The following is a 19,905-nucleotide window of genomic DNA, read 5'->3' as shown; positions in this document are numbered from 1 at the left end:
TTGTTTGTATTTCTCTTAGAAGTTTTTATAATATTCTATGTTACAGTCTAATTACTTGTCTAAATTTTTATCTCCCCTGCTAAATATGTGCTCTTTCTCACTAGACTATGACTTTGCTGAGGACAGGGACTCCTTTAGAGCTAGGATTCCTGTGTATTCCTCTTTGCATCTTCTTTGGTGCCTTATTCTCAGGAGATATTTTCTAAACATCTGTTGAATGGGAGAACGAATGAAACTCTAACAAGCAAATATCTATATCGTGTTCCTCTCACACAAGCGTTTTCAAATCTGTCAGACCCAACACTGTCTTTCTCTGTAACAAATGTTTTATAATGCCACCTTTATAACCCATCAACTTTCTGATTTTTAGAAGTCAATAAGATCTCCCAGCTGTTATATAAATGAGAAATAAAAGAAACATAATACCTAAAATAGCATGTATGTAAATATGCAAATGCTTGGACACAACTACACCAGAGAACATAATGGAATAGCTGCTTGCACCTGCAGGAAGAATCGTTGTAAATATAACACCTACAAAAGCAGACTGCAACAGATGTGTTGTATGGGTGACTCAAACACCACAAAGCAGCACTGCTGTAATGTGATTTTCCAAAATGGGGGAAAACTCTTGTAGAGCTCTAATCAGCACAAAGTTTAATTTCCCCTATATTTACATGATAGTTGTTTTCCTGAAAAATTCAGTGCAAAAATATTTGTAAGATGGCATAGAGGCTTAGCTCGGATATTTACAGACCAGTTTTTCACCACCGTGAATGTCCAGCAGGACATTTGATTGTTGTGTTGGATGTTGAATTTGGGATGATCCTTCATTGTATGTGATGCCCCATGCATTGCAGGGTGTGATACGCAGTAGCCCACGCCAGTCATTGAGACAATTAAAAACAGAAACATTAATTACCCTCATTGAGAACCATTGCTACTAAGATATTAGAAAACTGGAATCCCCAAGTCCAATCTAAACCATAGTTTTAGCAGCACATCTGGGAAAGGATATCCACCAAGACTTCCCGGAAGGGGTGAAATGCAACAAGTTTAACCAGGACAACAGCATCATTCAGGTGTTTAATTGTTTGGGGGGAGAATTCTACTAGTGGAATCCTAAAGTGAGCACTTTTCAGAGTTCTACTTTTGGTTTTGGTAGAAAGTAAATTTCTCATATAGAAATTATTATATAGTTTAGCAGAAACAGGGATGTTAGGAGACTTTAAATTCAACATATCCACAAAATAAAGGTATCTAGTTCTATAATACATGCACTGGTATTGCATCTAATGGTATTTTCATTGATGATAATATAGCTAACATTTCTTGGACTGGTAATTGTCTTAGTGATTGTCTATGTGATTGTCTGAGTTGAGATTCCCTAGAAGCTGAGCCTGAAGCAGGGACTCAGGTGCATGTGATTTTTGAGAGTGTTCTTGAGGAAAAGCCTGTAAGAGAGATAGGGAGGCAGAAGGAGTCAACTAAGGATGAGAGCTCAGATAAATTCTTGGCCTGATACACAGCGTGCTCTGGAAGGATCATATTGCGAAGTTGTCCCACTGTCCCACTCTGAGACAAGAGGTGGGACTATGGTACCCCTTGCACCAGTGCTATTGTGCCAGTCAGGCATTGGTCACCACCACCAATCCAAAGTGGGAGGTTAAGGGGCTGGGAGGTAGAGTGAATTGCTCAAATGTCTCTGGGCACAATAGCTCCTACACTCACGGCAGCTGCAAGATAAACGCATGGGACGGTAAAGGGGACCCACTATATGTTAGGTGCCTGGCATTGTAGTCTTTATTACAATGCCAGGCACCTAACATATATTATTTTCCTTTTATTTTGAAACAATCTCAAATTTACAGAAAACTTGCAAATATAGTACAAAGACCTTTCCCCCCTCTCAAACTATTTGAGAGTAAGTTGCTGACCTAGTTCTCCATTTTCCCTGAATACTTTAGTGTGTAACTTCTACAAACAAGGGCATTCTCCATCATAATTAGTATTCAACCATCACATTCAGGAAATTAACATTGATTCATTATTACCATCTAATCCTCTGACCCCTTTCAACTTTCACCAAATGTCCCCCAAATGCCCTTTTGAGCAAAAGGATCTAGTCCAAAGTCATGCATTGCATTTATATGTCACATTGCTTTAGTCTTACTCACTCTGGAACAGTTCCTCAGTGTTTCCTTGACTTTCATGACCTTAAGATTATAGGCCAGTCATTATTTAGAAAGTCCCTCCATTTGGGTTTGATTGTTGTAAATGCCCCATTCCTCGTCAAGCTTTCAGTTTGATTTGTATCAATATGGATTCACAGTTTCCTATTTTATTCAACATATCTTAATCCATTTCTATTATTTATTTTGGTGCTCTAATTATCCTCAATTCGACCAGTGTGAATCCCTTCATCTGGCTCTTACATCTTTTTACATGTCCCCAGCAGTCACTGATCACATCCTGCTTTCTGCCACAAGATATTCAGGCTGATCTTATACTTTCCTTTCCTCAACCCTGGAATCAGTCATTTCTCCAAGAAGCTCTGATTCTTTTTAGCGGAAAATGGTTCTTAGAAGCCAAGATGTAGGTGTTGGGTGTGCTCATTGCTATTAAGGTGTTGCTCCTCCTATGTCTTCTCAGTGAACAGAGTTAGGTATGGAGTGTGTGTGTGTGTGTGTGTGTGTGTGTGTGTGTGTGTGTGTGTGTGTTTGAAAGCCAGGAGTTCATGTTGATCCTTGCAATCTCAATCTGACATCACAGTATCCATTCCAGTTTTCTTCCTTTCCATATTTTTAACTTCCTTCTCAGATAGTGAAAAATCTAACACCCACTGTCCTTAATATACTTACTTACTTGATTAATCCCCTTATATGTAACCCTTGCTAACAGCACCCCTCCATGCCCACACATGTTGCCCTCCTTATATTCTGACTCTGACACCCTGCACCAGGCTTGCCCCTCTGGCATGATGTCTTCTTCAGTCTGCACTGACACTTAGGGCCAGGCCACCCTCCCACAAGGACATCCTTGTCCCTTGCCTGGGCTCTGACACCTCGTGGTAGGCTTCTCCCCCATGTAACACCCCCTCATTCTACTCAGAATGTCTGCTCTGGTATCACATGCCAGGCTGCCCCAGGCTCAGATACCCTCCTCACACCATGTAGGTTCTGATTCTCCATGCCAGGCAGCCCTTCTAAATGTGTGTCCTCCTCACTGTGTTTGGCCTTCAGCTCCTTATTCTGGTCCTCTCCAGCTACTCCCCACCCTGAGTCATGGATGGCTAACTTGTTCTGATGGTTTTCACACCAAGTTGTACAAGAAGGGAGAGGAAAGAAAGAGAAAAGGGTATAGGAAGGGGAAGAGGAAAAAGAAGAAAAGGAACATCTATTATTTTCCAGTCTTCACAATAAGCCTTCAAAATGAGCAACATTTCCCCCCATTTCACACTTGAGGAAACTCCGGTTCAGAGAGATTAAGTCACTTGCCTAGGGTCTCATAGCCATTACATAAGGAGCCAGCATCTGGACCCAAGTCCCAGACTCTACAGTCTAGACTCTGTCTACTCCATGACACTGCCTCTAAAGAGAACGCTCTCAAAATATGTTTGGTCTTTGGACTGTCCCTAAATGGGTAACAGTAGTGTTTGAAGAAAAGAAACACAGTTCTCTGGAGAAGCAATAGGTTGTGTTTATTTCATGAGAAATACTCTTTCTACCATTTGGCTACTTGCCCATCTCTCTCTTGTCTGCAAATAGGCTCAACAGGAACATGGCTTTATTTGGCTCAGATGTCCGGGTAGGGTAATGAGGCTGGGACTCTGGTCGCTGATGGCGCTCAGCCAGCAGTCTCACTACCTACCCTGTGGTGGTTTCTGACTTCTGTGGCTGGCACTTCTGAAATGAGTCATCTTTACGTGTTTGCCAACCCTGGGCCTCTCCTCTCCAGCCAGCTTTACCCTTGCTGTCACAAGGTAGCTTTGCAACTTTCTGAGATTTCAAAATGGGGAAGTAGATGTTAAATCTAGAATGAGGAAGGGGAGCACAGTTTGCTCCGGTTTCAAATCCACAGCCATGGAATACATTTAGTCTTAACGCTTTCCATCCCCCAAATCCTGAGGGTGACACAGATATAGGGTTAGAGTATACATATTGTGAAATGAATTTTTAACAGTATTCTGTAACTCATTTTTTTAAAAATGCCCATTTGTTAGTGTCTTTGGGCGGTCCAGGTAAATGACTTCAGAAAACATTCTAACAAAATGGAGGACAAAAAAGAAAGCATCCACTTGCATAAAATAGCAAAAGAACAATAACCAAATAAGTTTCATTTCTCCCAGATTTAAGCTTCTTTTGAGGAGAAAATCTAATATAAAATTTTTCAGATATGGTGTATGAACGCTTTATCTTAAAATCTTAAAGCTGGGGGAGATGTCCTAGAATTCAGCTCATGTCTATACCATACCCGATGGAGAAAGAGGCGTAGAGAGAAGTGACTTGAGGAAAATGGAAGCAGGCACATGGCTGTAATTGGCTGGGGGGTGTGGATTCACTTGTAAGTAGACACTCTTGGAAATAAGTGCATTTTATGACACAAGGAAGAAAGCTAAAGCTTTAGCTAAAGCTAAAGCTAAAGACCAGATATAGTTCTGGTCTCCAAGGCTACCACACATAAGGTCTTAAGCTAGGTTGTTTCCGGATTTTTATTCCTGTGGCCCACACAGGTTTCCTTATGAAGAAGTATGTGACACTGAACCTGTGACATCAATATCCTCTGGAGTGTACACATCCTAGGAAAGGCAAAGGGCAAGTGTGAATTTTGAGTTTTAGTTCACTGTTTTCTTTCCATCTTAGAACAAATTAACGTTAGTTAATTCCTTTGGGAACTTTTCCCCTTAAAATTGGATTTCTCAGGAAAAACACTCACTAATTCAGTATGTTGTCATTTAGGGTAGTGTAATCTTAGGAAGCAACTTAATGTTTGCCTATATTTTCCATTACTTTGAGTTGGGTGGTTTTTTTGCCAGGACATTAGATCACATGAAGCTTTTTATTTGAATCCTTAGGGAAAGCCCCCTAAGGATTTTATACACTAGAAAAGCTTACCCATTTGGCATACACATACATGTTGCTTAATGAATATTGGTGAGAATAACTTTGAAGAAGCTAGCAAGTTTAATGAATGCCCATGTGAGGCTCTCTCTCAAAGATCTCTGTTAGAAAGTAGAAAATAAATATTATAAGATAAAATGAAGTTTGGTCACACATGGATCTACTTTTTTTTTTTACCACTATGATTTGCACACTTAGAGCAACTGGAACCAAAATCATTTTCGTAAATATTTTAAATAGTTATTTCTTCTCAGGAATTGTTCGAAAAGGTCCCCCCAAACCCCCCTACACTGTTGGTGGAAATATAAATTGGTGCAGCCACTATGAAAAACAGTATGGAGGTTCCTTAAAAAACTAAAAATAGAACTACCATACAATCCAGCAATCCCATTCCTGGGCATATATCGGGACAAAACCATAATTCGAAAAGATACATGCACCCCTATGTTCATTACAGCACTATTTACAATAGACAAGACATGGAAGTAACCTAAACTTCCATCTACAGATGAATGGATAAAGAAGATGTGGTATATATATGTATATATATATATATATACACATACACACATACACACACACACACACACACACACACACACACACAAAATGGAGTATTATTCAGTCATAAAAAAGAATGGAGGGAATTCCCTGGTGGCGGAGTGGTTAAGAATCCGTCTGCCAATGCAGGGGACACTGGTTTGATCCCTTGCCCGGGAAGATCCCACATGCCACAGAGCGACTAAGCCCATGTACCACAACTACTGAGCCTGCGCTCTAGAGCCCGCGAGCCGCAACTACTGAGCTCGCACGCCACAGCTACTGAAGCCCATGTGCTTAGAGCCCGTGCTCCACAACAAGAGAAGCCACCACAATGAGAAGCCCGCGCACCGCAACAAAGAGTAGCCCCTGCTCAACGCAACTAGAGAAAGCCTGCACGCAGCAACAAAGACCCAACGCAGCCAAAAAAAACAAAACAAAAAAAGAATGGGATAATGCCATTTGCAGCAACATGGATGGACGCAGAGGATTATCACACTAAGTGAAGTCAGACAGAGAAAGACAAATATATGACATCACCTACATGTGGAATCTAAAATATGATACAAATGAACTTATTTACAAAAGAAACAGACTCACAGATATAGAAAACAAACTTATTGTTACCAAAGGGGAAGAGGGGGGTAGGGATAAATTATAAGTTTGGGATTAGCAGATACAAACTACTATATACAAAATAGATAAACAACGAGGTCCGACTGTGTAGCACAGCTAACTATACTCAATATCCTATAATAAACCATAATGGAAAAGAACATGAAAAAGAATACATACACTGGGGCTTCCCTGGTGGCGCAGTGGTTGGGAGTCTGCCTGCCAATGCAGGGCACACAGGTTCGAACCCTGGTCTGGGAAGATCCCACATGCCGCGGAGCGACTAGGCCCGTGGGCCACAGCTGCTGAGCCTGCGCGTCTGGAGCCTGTGCTCCGCAACAAGAGAGGCTGCGACGGTGAGAGGCCCGCGCACCGCGATGAAGAGTGGCCCCCGCTTGCCGCAACTGGGGAAAGCCCTCGCACAGAAACGAGGACCCAGCACAGCCATAGGTAAATAAATAAATTAATTAAAAAAAAAAAGAATACATATACATATTTTTTTCACAATAAAGGCTGTTTATTATCATTATTATTCCCTGGGGACACCCTCCCTGATGCCCCCGACCAAGTTAAACCATCTCATTAAAGACATCTACAGCACTGCGGAGTGCTCCCCTTCCAACTCTTATCTAGTGCTTTCTGCCGTCCTAGATTCTGAGCTCTGTAAAGGGCGCTGCCTCTGTCTTGTTCACAGCTGCATCCCCAGTGCCTAGGGCAGGCCAGGCCCGCAGTTGATGCAAAACACATGTTTGTTCCTCACTCCTTCCCTCAACAGGGCTGCCTTTGGCCAAGTACACAGAAGGGCGCAGCCCTGACTTTAGCCACCTCAGTGAGTCTGGTGTCCTTCCGCACAGAACAAAAACCAACCTCACAGACCTTAGGTTGTGAGAAAAGCTGCCAACATAACCTACCGACTGATGTACTGAGATTTGAGCTGTGGGCTGAGTCTCTCTGGCCTTTTAACCCTCGAAAGTCATTCCAGTTGCTTCCAAACAGAGTCACTTTGCCATACACCAGAAACTAAACAACACTGTAAATCAAGTACACTACAGTTAAAAAAAAAAGTCCCCCAAAATACTTTTTTATTAATTGATATTTGTGAACAATACGATTCATATTTTAAATTTTGCTTATTTTGCTAGCATTTAGGAATCCCAAAACAGAAATTATTCTGAATATTTCTCTTGATATCTTTTCTAAATGTTTAGTCTTATTTCCTTATTCAGAGTATACCTTATTCATCCATGTTACTGCATGTATCAATAATTTGTTCCAACTTACTGCTGAGTAGTATTCCATTGCATGAATGTACCAGAGTTTGTTTATCCATTACCTCCATTGACTACGATTTGGGTCGTTTCTAGTTTTTGGAAATTACAGATAAAACTACTATAAATATTTGCATACAGATTTTTAAATGAACACAGGTTTTCATTTTGCTTGGGTAAATACCTAGGAGTGGGACTTCAGGGTGTATGGTAAGTGTATATTTAACTGGGATTTTAGGATAGGTAAGGGAAGAAAACCCAGTGATAGAAAACAATATTATGAAAGTGGGTATAATAGCTTCTAGTTTAAAATTATAACTAGAGTAAGATTGGAGGAATTTAAATTTTATTTTAATCAATAATATCCAGCCTTGGCAAGGATATGAGGAGAAAGGGCAGTTTCATGTCCAGCTGGTAATGGAGTAAATTAACACAGCTTTTCTGGAGAGGAATTTGGCAGTACTTACTAGACTATATCATATGCACTGATTCCATTTCTACCTTCAGAAATATTCACACATGTGTAGAGGCAAATGTGCATAGATGTTCATTGTGGTATCATTTATATTATGGAAAATGGAGACAACTGCAGTAAGAAAGTCAATAATTTATGGTATTTTTCTTCACCCCTGGAATGCCAGGCAGCATTTTAAAAGAAAGGGATAGGTCTTTGATATGGAAAGATTTCAATGACATTATTGAAAAAAAGTATATTATGTATGTATGTAAAATATTTATTTACATGTGTGTTTTTGCATACATAAATATTTATGTAAATATGAATATTCATGTATGTTTGTGAGGGCATGAAAAGAAGATCTGGGAGGCTACACAATGACCTCCATGCAGTTAAGAGTGGGTTGAAAAAAACAAAAAACCCTCAAAAACGTAGATAACAGAGAACAGAGTAGTGGTTACCAGAGGGTAAGGGGCAGAAGGAGGATGAAATGGGTAAAGGTGATCAACTATACGGTGATGGATGGAGACTAAAGTTTTGGTGGTGAGCGTGCTGTAGGGTACATAGAAGTAAAAATATAATGTTGTAGATGGGAAACATATAATGTTATAAACCAATGTTACCTCAATAAAAAAATAAATCTGAAAAAAAGTTAGAAAAAAAGAGTGACTTGAAGAGAAGGGCAGGGAGCAAGCGAGCAGTGAGGCAAGAGACTAACTTTTTACTTCATACACTCCTTATTACTTGATTTCTTTCAAAACAAGCTTACATGATTTAGCACATAAAATAACAAATTCAAAGGAGAGCTCATTAATTGCTAATTAACAACTGGTCAGCAACCACTATTGTGACTTTCTCCAATTTCCCTGCCTATGAAGACACAGAAAAAAAATGGAAACTCACCAAAACAGATAACTTACTGCCTAAGTCTAGACAGAATCTCTGTGGATCAGATGCAGCTGGAAAGAGAAGGATGTGCCATATTTTGTCTCCCCAAAGGGCAATGCAGAGGAAGGCACTTTGTACTTTCCTTCCTGCCAGTCCCCGAACAGCCAATGTCTATAATAGTCAGAAATCTAAATTCTCCTTCTTCACTGTAGTGGCTTATCTATGAAGCCATTCACAGGTTCCACCTGGTTTTACTGAAATGAACCACCACCAGAACCACGACCTTCCTTGCCTTTCTCTTTCTACCATCATTCTGCAACCACACAGAAACAACTCATAGAAAACAACTAGCTGAATATGTATGTAGGGTTGGGAGATGAAGGGCACCTGGAATAGTGTATTGGATTCTCCCCACGAATAAAATATTATGGACGCACGTGAGGGCAGAATGATCCTGGGAGGACTGTGCCATAGGAATTATAGCCTTTATGTTAGAGTAGCAGATTTAGAGCACCAAAAGGTCAAACAGTGGGGTTGGAAAAGGTGCTTCCTCAGTTAAACACTAGTCAAAGCTTGCCAGAAACTGACAACGAGTTTCGAAGTTGCACACGTCTACCTGTCCATTAGCTAATTTCTGGGAAACAAGCTGGTCCGTTACCCAAGTGCGCAGATAACGGGGCCAATGACAATCCCCATCCTCAGTTATGTTGCCAAACATAAAGTTAAAACAGACATTGCTTTGTTTTGTGAAAATAAAAAGATACAAAACTTGCATAGAACAAATATATGAAAAACCACTGTTCTACAGGAGAGATAAAAACAAATGGAGACATGAGGGAACGGAAGCAATAATCAAAGTGGCTAATGGTCTAGTTTAACATTTTAATCCAAAATTCCTAGTAAATAATATTAGGTTTATGGATTAAATTTTAAGCATGGCAGCAAAAATATAAATCACAAGGAAAACTGTCAATATAAATTTTACTAATAAATAATTTTGAATGTTAAAAAAGTATAAACAAATTTAAAAGACAAAGAGTATCCTGGGTAAGGAATTTGTATTATATGACATACAAAGGGTTAATATCCTTACCAAATAAAAGCAGCCCTGAAGATAAACAAGACCAGACAAATACATTAATAGAGATGCACAAATTTAATGAATAAGCAGAGCACCAAGGAAAACTTACAAATGGACGACAAATTTATGGAAAAAAAGATACCGAATTGAAACAATCAAAGAAAATGCAAATAAAAGACAGCCATTTTACAAATAAAATTGGAAATTTATTAAAAGATAACATCCAATATTCTTGAGGATTCATGCATATCTTGTTAATAATCTTTCTCATATATTATTCCCAAATCCTTAAATTTGTGCATACAGTTAGACACACAGAAACTCCTCTTGTAGGAATTTATTCCAAAGGAAAAAAAACCATAACTATACACAAGAATGTTGCTATACTGGGTATAACACTGAAAAACAGGGGATCATCTAAACAGTAAAATTGTTTAAATAAATTTTTCTATAACTACATTATACAACCATTAAAAATTGTCTTGAGGAAGAATATTTAATAGCAAAGAGATAGTTACTACTTACTGTGAAGACTGAAAAAGCATGCTGCAAAATAGTATTATAATCTGACTTAATTTTTATACAAATATATACAAAGAAATGTGATTCAAAGGCAACACATCAAATGTTAATGGTGGTTATCTGTCTATAGTGAAATTGAGTGATTTTTGTTTTCTCTTTTTGTTTCGCTATGATCTCCAAAATTTTTACAATGAGTATTCTAAAAAGAGTCCTTTAAGTTTGTTCAAGATAGAGAAAAAAAATTCCAATGGGAATTGCCATGAAGAATGAAAAAGTGCAGTGTCCCAAATAGAAAATAAAAACCAAATGTAGTAAAATGGACCTTTCTATTTATTGTCCCTTCTCAGATTTCTTTCAAACCTTCATATCCAGAAAGTACCTCTAATTATAACATTTAAAAGCATGAGAACAACCTGTTCTGAAATCTTTTATTTATTACCAGCAAAGTATAATCTTATTTGACTGCCCAGCAAACTTGGTTTTCTATTCAAGTTAGAACAGATGATGGATTAGCATCTAACTTTCTCTTAATTACTTTATACAAGTGAAGTTTTCTCTCTCTCAGCTACTGAAAATAGTGTGCATACTGACATTACTCCAAAACACATCAGCACAAATTCAATGGCACACTTCCAGGAGCTGGATAAAACCCAGCCTCCGAAGTCTTTCATCATTTATCCCACAGAACAGTAATTCTTATTGGAGTATAGGAGAGGTGAGGATATCAGAATTTCAAACAACTTGTGTGTTGTCACAGATTCTCTGATGTTTCTCTAGTGGGGTGTGTCCCTGATTGCAGACTCTCCCCAGCCAGCTCCCCAACACGTACACACATACAGGTTGAGAATTCCAGCGTGGGTAGATGCTTCTCATTAGAGGGTACTGTCCAGGTCATTGGCATGGAGACAAAAAGCTCAGGACAATGTCATAGAACATTTAATTAACCCAGGAGAGAAGGGTCTTTTTGACTTGAAGGCAAGCAAGCAATTTATTTCTTGGTCATAAATTTAAATGTGCCCTTTGAATCTGAAGCCGAATTTCCATTCATTAATCCCCACCCCCACCCCCCAGGAATTCATCAGAATAGAAATAAAAGGGCTCTATTCTTTGTGTTTAAAATGTAACTTTCTCCTTCAGTAGGTGAATGGATGAACAAACTATAGTAAATCCATGCAGTGGAATATTATTCAGTGAAGAAAGAAATGAGCTATCAAGCCACAAAAAGACATGGAGAAAGAAGGCAAAACTATGAAGACAGTAAAAAGATAAGTGGTTGCCAGGGAGGGATGACCAGATGGCACAGAGGGGATTTTTAGGGCAGTGAAACTACTCGGTATGACACTCCAGTGGTAGATAAACGTCATTTTACATTTGTCAAAACCACAGAACGTAAACACAAAAAATAAGCCCTACTGTAAACTATGGACTTTAGTTAATAATAATGGACCAACACTGGCTCATCAATTGTACCAAATATTCCACACTTAAGTAAGACTCATCCAAGGAAGGATAAGTTAGTCAGAGAAAGCTGCACGAATAAAAAAGAAATTTGATATGATCTTTTATCCACGGGTAGGATTGGGTAGACAGATGAGAGAAGGGAGAGCATGCCCAGAGGGGAGACAGCAAGAGCAAAGGTGTGGAGGGAGGACTGAGTCAGTCATGTGGTGCAACAGTGAGGAAGAGACGTAGGCTCAGAGAAAGGAAGGGGCTCCAGGAGTTAAGGGAAATACGTTTTAATAGATAGAGTTGGGCCAGATTATTAAAGCCCTTGAAAGGCAAGCAGGTGGTGTTTATATTTGATATAGTAGGAAATAGAGAGCCTTAGAAGGTGTTTGAGCAGGAGAGTGATACGAGATACAGTCAATGCTCATTATTCACAGATTTTGCATTTGCAAATTTGCCTACTTGCTAAAATTTATTTGGAATCCCCAAAATCAATATTCATGGTCATTCAAGGACATAAAAACCTCACACACACGAAAAAACCCAATATATTAATAATAGGGGGAAATGTGTGTGGGAGGTAGTATATAAGAACGCTCAGTACTTCTTTCTAATCAATTTTCTTGTAAGCCTAAACTGTTCTAAAAAAAGTTTATTAATTTTTTTTAAAAAGTTATAAAAAGGTAACGATATAAAGTAAGTATATATGTAAAGAGGGAAAAAAATGAACTTACTTCCGATTCACAATTAGCCACTCCCGAATATAGGTCTGAACGCAGTCCCTGACGTGAGGGTCCAGTTCAACCCTAATGAGGTGGAAAACAACATAAAAATGTTATTACCAGGTAAACACAACAAAGCAATCCTTTATCATAACCAAGGAGAGCAGCATGATTTCAAATCCCTATCAACTGAGAATGGGAAGGGCATTGTTATCGAATCCTTTCAAGTGTCTGAAGTATTCCTCAGGCAGTAACATTTTTACTTTGATGAGACAAACGTTGGCATTTTATGCTTTGTGGGTTTTCTTTATTACATAGAATCGTATTAGACTATATCTATCCCTGAAGGCATTCCGACACAAGACAGGTAGAACTAGCTGTAATCACATACAAAACAAGAAGAATAAGTATAAATACCAGTCTCTTCCAGGGTAATCTGGGCATATTTTTTGCTCACGTGTAACCTTGTTAGGACATGCATGTTTTCCTTTTTGAAAGCCATGAAGAAGAGGAGTTGTACTTTGAGGAGCTGACAGGCCCTGGCTTTGGTTGGTGATTATTAATTCGGGCAGCTCTTGTCTACTGCATAGAGTGTGTCATGAGAGAAACTCTTAGAGTGCTTCGGAGTCTGGAAATTTAGAAATCACTACTTCCCCACAGTAGCAAAGGTTATTTTTGTTTGTTTGTTTGTTTGTTTGGGTTTTTTTTTTGCTGTTCTTCCAAATGTGTTGGTACTACAGATAAATAGGTCTAAGTGCTCTAAGTTTTAATTTTCTGGTTTGTAGAAAGAGGGTAAGAACAGTACCCACCTTGTGTGTTAGTTTTAGATGGAATACTGTAGAAGTCAGACATGTGGTCCCTGGGCCCTGACTACTCAAATCCCAGCCCCGTTCCTTACATGACCTTGGGCCAGTCACTCAACCCTTCTGTGCCTCAGTTTCCTCACCGTAAGGGGTGATAGTAATCGTGCAGTGCTCCTTTGGAGAGCTGTGATGAAGATGAAGTCAGTGTGTGAAGTGCTTAGAAAAGCATCTGGCACATAATAAGACCTACCTGTGATAGTTCACACTTGTGTGCCATTCATCCTGCACTAGGCACTGATGCAATCCCTCTACACGTATGAATTCAGTTAATGTCAATCAGCTCCATAGAACAGACGCTATTACTATTTTCATTTTGCAGAGGGATGAGATGAAAAGATCTTTCTCAAAGTCACTCAGTAAGTGGAAGAGCAGGGAACTGACCCCAGGCCACTCACCTGGGAGTGCAGGTTTGCACCCACTACACTATCACAGCTCAACATCAAGTTCTCGGATAGGCACTGGGGTTCAACAGGAGTCAGCTGTTGTTTACTCTGATGATGATGATACTTTCCTGGGCTTTAATTATACACAAGACTTTTGGGCAACGATTGAAATAGTAGAGGGTATTTGAAAGCCATCAGACAGATAATGTGTTAGTTATCAATTCTGGTGACAAGGCAATATTATGCTCAAAAACTGATGTTAAGAAAAAAATTACCTCTTCTATCAAATTTCAAAAAAAAATCAAAATCCTCCTACCAGTAAACTTATTGTAAGTATTTTAAACAGGCTTTTCCAAGATTCTGATCTCATTTGAAGACAATTAACCATATATTTTACACAAAGAAATTAAATTATTCTCTACCAAAGGTAACAATAATAGATGTTACCTATATGAAAGTCACATCTGAATAAATGGACTGACAACAGAGAAAAATGTTTCCCAAGAATCATCATGATTTTGTTTTCTGGGAAGTGAGTATCTTCAAAATGTTAGAGCAGAGCATATGGTCAGCTCTTCTATATGAATGAGAACTGTCTAAACAAAGAGCAAAGGGTCAAATAATACCCTATCACTGTCATCTAACCTTCTTAAACTGTGATGAAATAAAATCCAAAATAGAACTGGAATATCCCCGAGTAATGAGGGCAGGGGCCGTGTTTCATGATCTCATTTCCAGGACTTTTTGGGGAAGTGGAGAAGGTTGAAAATCTCAGGAGGATGTGAATCTTAATTTGGTTTTGAAGATGAATGCAAATAAAAGTTCATCCTAAACCTCCAAAGAGACATTGCTTGTTACACTGTGGAAATAACAGGAGTTTCATCTAAATATAATTCCATCATTTGATACTGAGGGCTAATGCTGACACCTGTAAACACATCGATTAACCCACTGTAGAAACTCAACCCTAAGCAGCTATTCACATATTCACACTACAGAGCTTTCCCCATTGTTTTTCCGCTTGACAAGACTTGCTTCAAAAGAAAGAACTTTGCCTTATTCATCTTTTTATCCCAGTTCTCAGCACATAGTAGATGCTCAAGAAATGTGGATTGGACTTACATTGTGACTTGATCCAGTCTCATATATGGAAACAATTAAAATGCTCCTGAATGGAGGCATTTCAATGATTAGTATTTTTACAAATGGAAAAACTGAGGCCTCCTGAGGTCCCATGACTCGCCCACAGTCACTGAGCTGACCCGGGCAGTCTGGGTCCAGAGCCTGCACTCTTCACCTCTTCTTAAGCAGTCGATTTGGTTCCACTGCAGCCCTTTAACTGGCTTAGTCCCCACATGGCTTTTCAAAGCCTCTGGTCAAACCAGTTCAAAATCTATCTACACGTAGGCGACAGTACCACAGTAGTCAGCCTGCACATCTTGATAGATCTGAGTCATGTTACTTGTAAGAGAAGTCCAGAATTAGGGCATCTCTCCCTAACCAAGAACAGCCCTGATCATCATAATCCCATCCACATTTTAAGAAAGCAATTTACCCTTCCTCCGGCAAAGAGGGCTGCAAAGTTCGACATTCCTTCGGCGTGAACACCACGTCCAAGTCGTCTTCGGAGAAGTCTCCCAGCTCTTGGGCAAGCTCCACATCCAGGCTGTTCAGGTGTGTCATCAGAAGTCCTTCAAAGTCCACTGGCTCCACCGGGTCATAAAACTGAGGCTGGGGGCAGGGAAAGGAAAAAGAGGTTCCCACACGGTTTAGGGTAAAAGCACTGAGGCGACAGGAGATGCGTGCCCTGTCCTCCCTCTCATCCCAGGAAGTGCTTCACTCTTCTTGTACAACTAAATGGGGCTGTCTTTAGAGAAGCTGTCAAACACAGAAGTGGTGATATGCAAAGGAAAAGAAACACAGCATGGAAAGTCAAGTCAGAACACGGTGGGTAATTAAAATCACACCCCAAGGCAGAATTTTTCTCTGCTTAATTGCATCTTGATGAGGATTTCCGAGAAGATCCAAAATGAGATCACAAGGCTTTGCTGCATTTTTATACTTTCTCATGCAAAAGCTCTGAGGCCATGTTTACCCAAATACAGTGAAGCAGCGAATCGGAGGCAATTTTCTAGAAATTCAGGCAAACTCGACAGTCCTTCTGAGTATTTAGGTACAGTGCTTTCTTTGGCCTGAGTTATCCTACACATTGATTCTTGAAGGCACTTCATTCATAATCACAGCCCACAGTGAACCAGGCTGGGTGGCTGGGACACTCCAAGGCAGTGATTTCCAAACGCTGCTGCACTCTGCCTGGTGCCGGTTGGGAAGAATTTTCACTGACTGCAGTTAAATGAGCAAACTAAGGGCAACTGGCTGAGTTTTCATAAGGCTAAATGTACTTGCTTGAAAAGAATTGCCTTTTTTTTTTTTTTTTGCCTCTTCAATTATATCCTTCCATAGTGGGGGTATAAAAGAAATGATAGAAGTAGGTGGTAATTTAAAAAATAATTTTCCTCAGGTGATAAAAGAAAAAGTTGGCAATTCAACAAATATCTTTTTCTAGCTTGTGAAATCCACTTAGACTTAGGAAACCAACTGCCTTAAGGGAGTAAAAGAATCACTTAGATCAAGTTGACATGTGTAGTAGTGGTAGTAGTAGTAGTAATAATAATAATAACAACAATAATAATAATAACAGCAGCTCTGTGGTGTTCATTTATGGCAGACTATTTGGAGTTATCAGTCCAACAAACACCCCAGATTCTTGACTTGTACTGCCTCGCTGTGAAACAAGGATAGATCCAAAGGAAATGCAGACAAAACAGGTTTTTCATCGCCCTGAAACCATACACCAGGCTAGATGTAAGGCTCCAGGTTAGAGAAGAGGAACAAAGTGCCATGGAAGAGGCAAGAAGATTAGAGAAGGTAAGTGTGGCTTGCCCTGTCTCCTCCCACCTTTGTGTCCCTGGTGGTGATGTGGAGACCTGAGTGACACGTGAAAGAGTGAGGACGAAGCTGAGAAGTGAGCAAACATGCCCTCCTTGTCTGAGATCCTTGAAGTGGCTGGCTTACATAATGCCCTATGCCAGCAGGACCAAAAGGGGCAGAAGAGAAGGCAGCAGGACATTCTTCAGTAGGAGAGAGCACAGACACCCCCCTGGTTCCCCAAGGCTCCCACAAAGTGACTGAGGACAAGGAAGTTTCTTTCCCTGGGTTCTGACTGGGGATCTGGAAGTCAGCTAAGGAGAGGACCACAGTCCTTAGAGGGGCCTCTCAAAATGAAGCAGCTGGGACCATCAGGGGCTCAGAGAACTGCAGATCAGGCTATGCGGAAGCCAGGTGGGGACAGTTTGCAAAAAGACATTGTTGACCTCTGCCAGAGGGAACAACAGGCATTATCCACGCACAGAACAAAAAAAATCTACTGTAGACTTACATAAGACCAACCCCAAAGGAGAAAGCAGACTTTCCCACTCCTTATCACAACACGGCACAGAGTTCAGGGGCAGGGACTGAAATGACTTCAACTCGAAATGAAGAGATTGCACTGTTTGCATACTCAACCTTATTACCGTGAAGTTTATACCCTTGAACTAAAAATTGTTGAGCACTATGTGCCAAGAAGTTGTGCTAGGTCATTCTAGACATTATCTCATTTAATCCTCACCAGAACTCTGTAAAGTACACTCTTTTATTACCCTCATTTTACAGATGAGGACTTTGAAGGCTAGAGATTTAATAATTTGCCCGTGTTTACATAGCTGGGAAGTAGCCCATCTGGAATTCAAACCTAGGCAGGCTCCTAATTTTGTTTTCTCTTGCAGGCTTTCCAGGGAATCTGGATTTCCAGAAATAATTAAACACAAGGCAGTGATAAGTGTGTTTAGAAGAGAGTAAAATAAATCCATCTGCCACCACGCACAAGTTCCACTCTGAACTTCTCAGGAGATTGGCTTCTCAAAGTAATTAACTGATTAAAGTGATACTAAATGTAAATTTATCATGAAGAATAGCAATTATTCAAGCAGAGGCATTGAAAAGATATACTGAAAAATTATATTGAAGCACATTTGAAACAATGTGACACTGGCACTAATAACTATTGGGTTGGCCAAAAAGTTCATTTGGGTTTTTCTGTAACATCTTAACAGAAAAAAAACCTGAAGGAACTTTTTGGCCAACCAATAGTAGGTAGAAGCTTCCACAGAGAAATGGCATTTGTGTGAAATCATCAGAGAGAAAAAAATTTAGGTCCAGCCAAAGTATTATACTTATCATGTCCCTAAAATTCAAAGCCACAAGGGATAGGAAAAACCTGGCTGATGCTGGCACCTGTTACCTACAGGACAGGCTGCCGAAGAGCCGGGGGGCAAAGGATAGCTGACCCTTTCATTTTTGAACTTCATCAGCAAGTTCAATTACTTGCTGAACATCTACTAAATGCAAGACACTGAGTTGGCCCTAAGGGATAAAGATGAATACAGGAAGCTACTCTCATGCCTCTTTCCCCAGACCTTGAGTCAACTGTGAGACGGGGAAGCTTGCCACCTTCTCACACACAAAATAATGCTATCTTTGGAGGGGGGAGCTATGACAAAGAATACAGTGTCATCACTGAACACTAACTGTGCGGCAATGTGCCAAAAGCAATAGACACAGTTGATCATAAAGTCATAGACTCTTAACGGTCTGGATCTACTTCAGGACTGAATAGACGATAACAATAAGCCATAATGATAGAATTCTCGAGTATCATTCTAGCACTACACATAAGCCGGCATTTAATAACGAGTCACCACTACCCTTTCTATGCTGAAACTAGCAAGGGAGGAAACTGTTCATTCCAAAAGAGATGTAAACTAGTCCTGCTGTTGGCAAGTGGGTGGAGAGGCCAACTACCGTTATCTAGGCCTCCGAGCAAGTTGTTCCTCTTGCATATTCAAATGACCAGGCACCAAAAGAGATTTCTGTTCTCTAAACTATCTGAAGTCAATCTCAAGAGTAGGTTTTATTATTAAGCAATTAACACACACACACATTTAGGGGTAAACAAATATTGAAGAGATTTACAGTGGTTTTGCATTTCATTGGGGGCTGAAGTCTGGGAATGGGGCCGGAGGGGTATGTTCTGAGGTCAGTCCCTTGGGCTCCTGGGAGCGTAAAAGCCAAATGTGAAAATTTACTATTTCTGTTTTCTCTGCTACTGAGTTATATGTGGCCTCCTAGTCAGTGGAGACTCAAGACTAGTTTAAATGGTATGATCCAAAGTAATTTCAAGGTCATCTTATACAAGGAATTATCACATCATGTCTATCATTTGTTAAAATAATATAAGAAAAAACCCTAAATAATCCAAATAAAAACAAACAAAAAAAACCCATTTTTAAAAACAAAACAACTTAAGACTGCAGATTATCCTAAATCAGGCTTTGATTGTGATGGCTTTGTGATGTGTCAACCTGGGTCAGCAGAGCTACATTCCTCCAAATTCCCTTCCTAGTATTCTTCCCAGTTGTGGTTGGCTACAGGGGTTTTCTCTTGCCAGAACTGGAGGACAGAAGGGAGACTGCAGCTATTCTGTAGCATACGCACACCTACTGATACAATCAAACACTAATTTAGGTGCTGCTGTGAAGTGATATTACCAATGTAATTAAAGTCTCTAACCAGTTGACTTTAAGATAATCAAAAGGGAGATTAGCCTGGGTGGCCTGACTTAATCAGTTGGATGTCTTTTCAAAGAGGGTAGAGGCTCTCTGGAAGTTCAGGGCTCCAGGCTTCAGCTCATGCCTGTGGAGTTCCAGCTTGCCGTGATCTTGCCTTCCTGAATGCCCCGTGGACTTCAGGCTTGCTTAGCCATCACCAGTGGGTAAACCAGTTCCCTGTAATCAATTCCTTAATACACATGAAGATGCATCTCCTACCAGTTCCACTGCTCTGGTTGAATCTAGAATAATACACCAACTTTCACTCATTCAACAAATACTCGCTGGGGTC

At 40.0% G+C, this 19,905-nt stretch overlaps 1 protein-coding gene across 1 annotated transcript in view; it reads right to left on the bottom strand.

The window, feature by feature from the left end:
* Window positions 1–19,905, bottom strand: part of DOCK8 (dedicator of cytokinesis 8) — a 236,688-nt gene that overhangs the window by 156,940 nt on the left and 59,843 nt on the right. The window contains exons 3-4 of the mRNA XM_082470796.1: window positions 15,461–15,636; window positions 12,672–12,743 (exon numbers count right to left, since the gene is read on the bottom strand). Coding sequence (XP_082326922.1) covers window positions 12,672–12,743; window positions 15,461–15,636 — 248 coding nt within the window. The remainder of the gene's footprint in view (window positions 1–12,671; window positions 12,744–15,460; window positions 15,637–19,905) is intronic.

The sequence above is a fragment of the Balaenoptera physalus genome, assembly GCF_965194825.1.
Source record: "Balaenoptera physalus genome assembly, chromosome: 7".
NCBI classification, from domain to species: Eukaryota; Metazoa; Chordata; class Mammalia; order Artiodactyla; family Balaenopteridae; genus Balaenoptera; species Balaenoptera physalus.
Note: the sequence above shows the minus strand (reverse complement) of the source record. Positions and strands in the feature narration are given on the sequence as shown.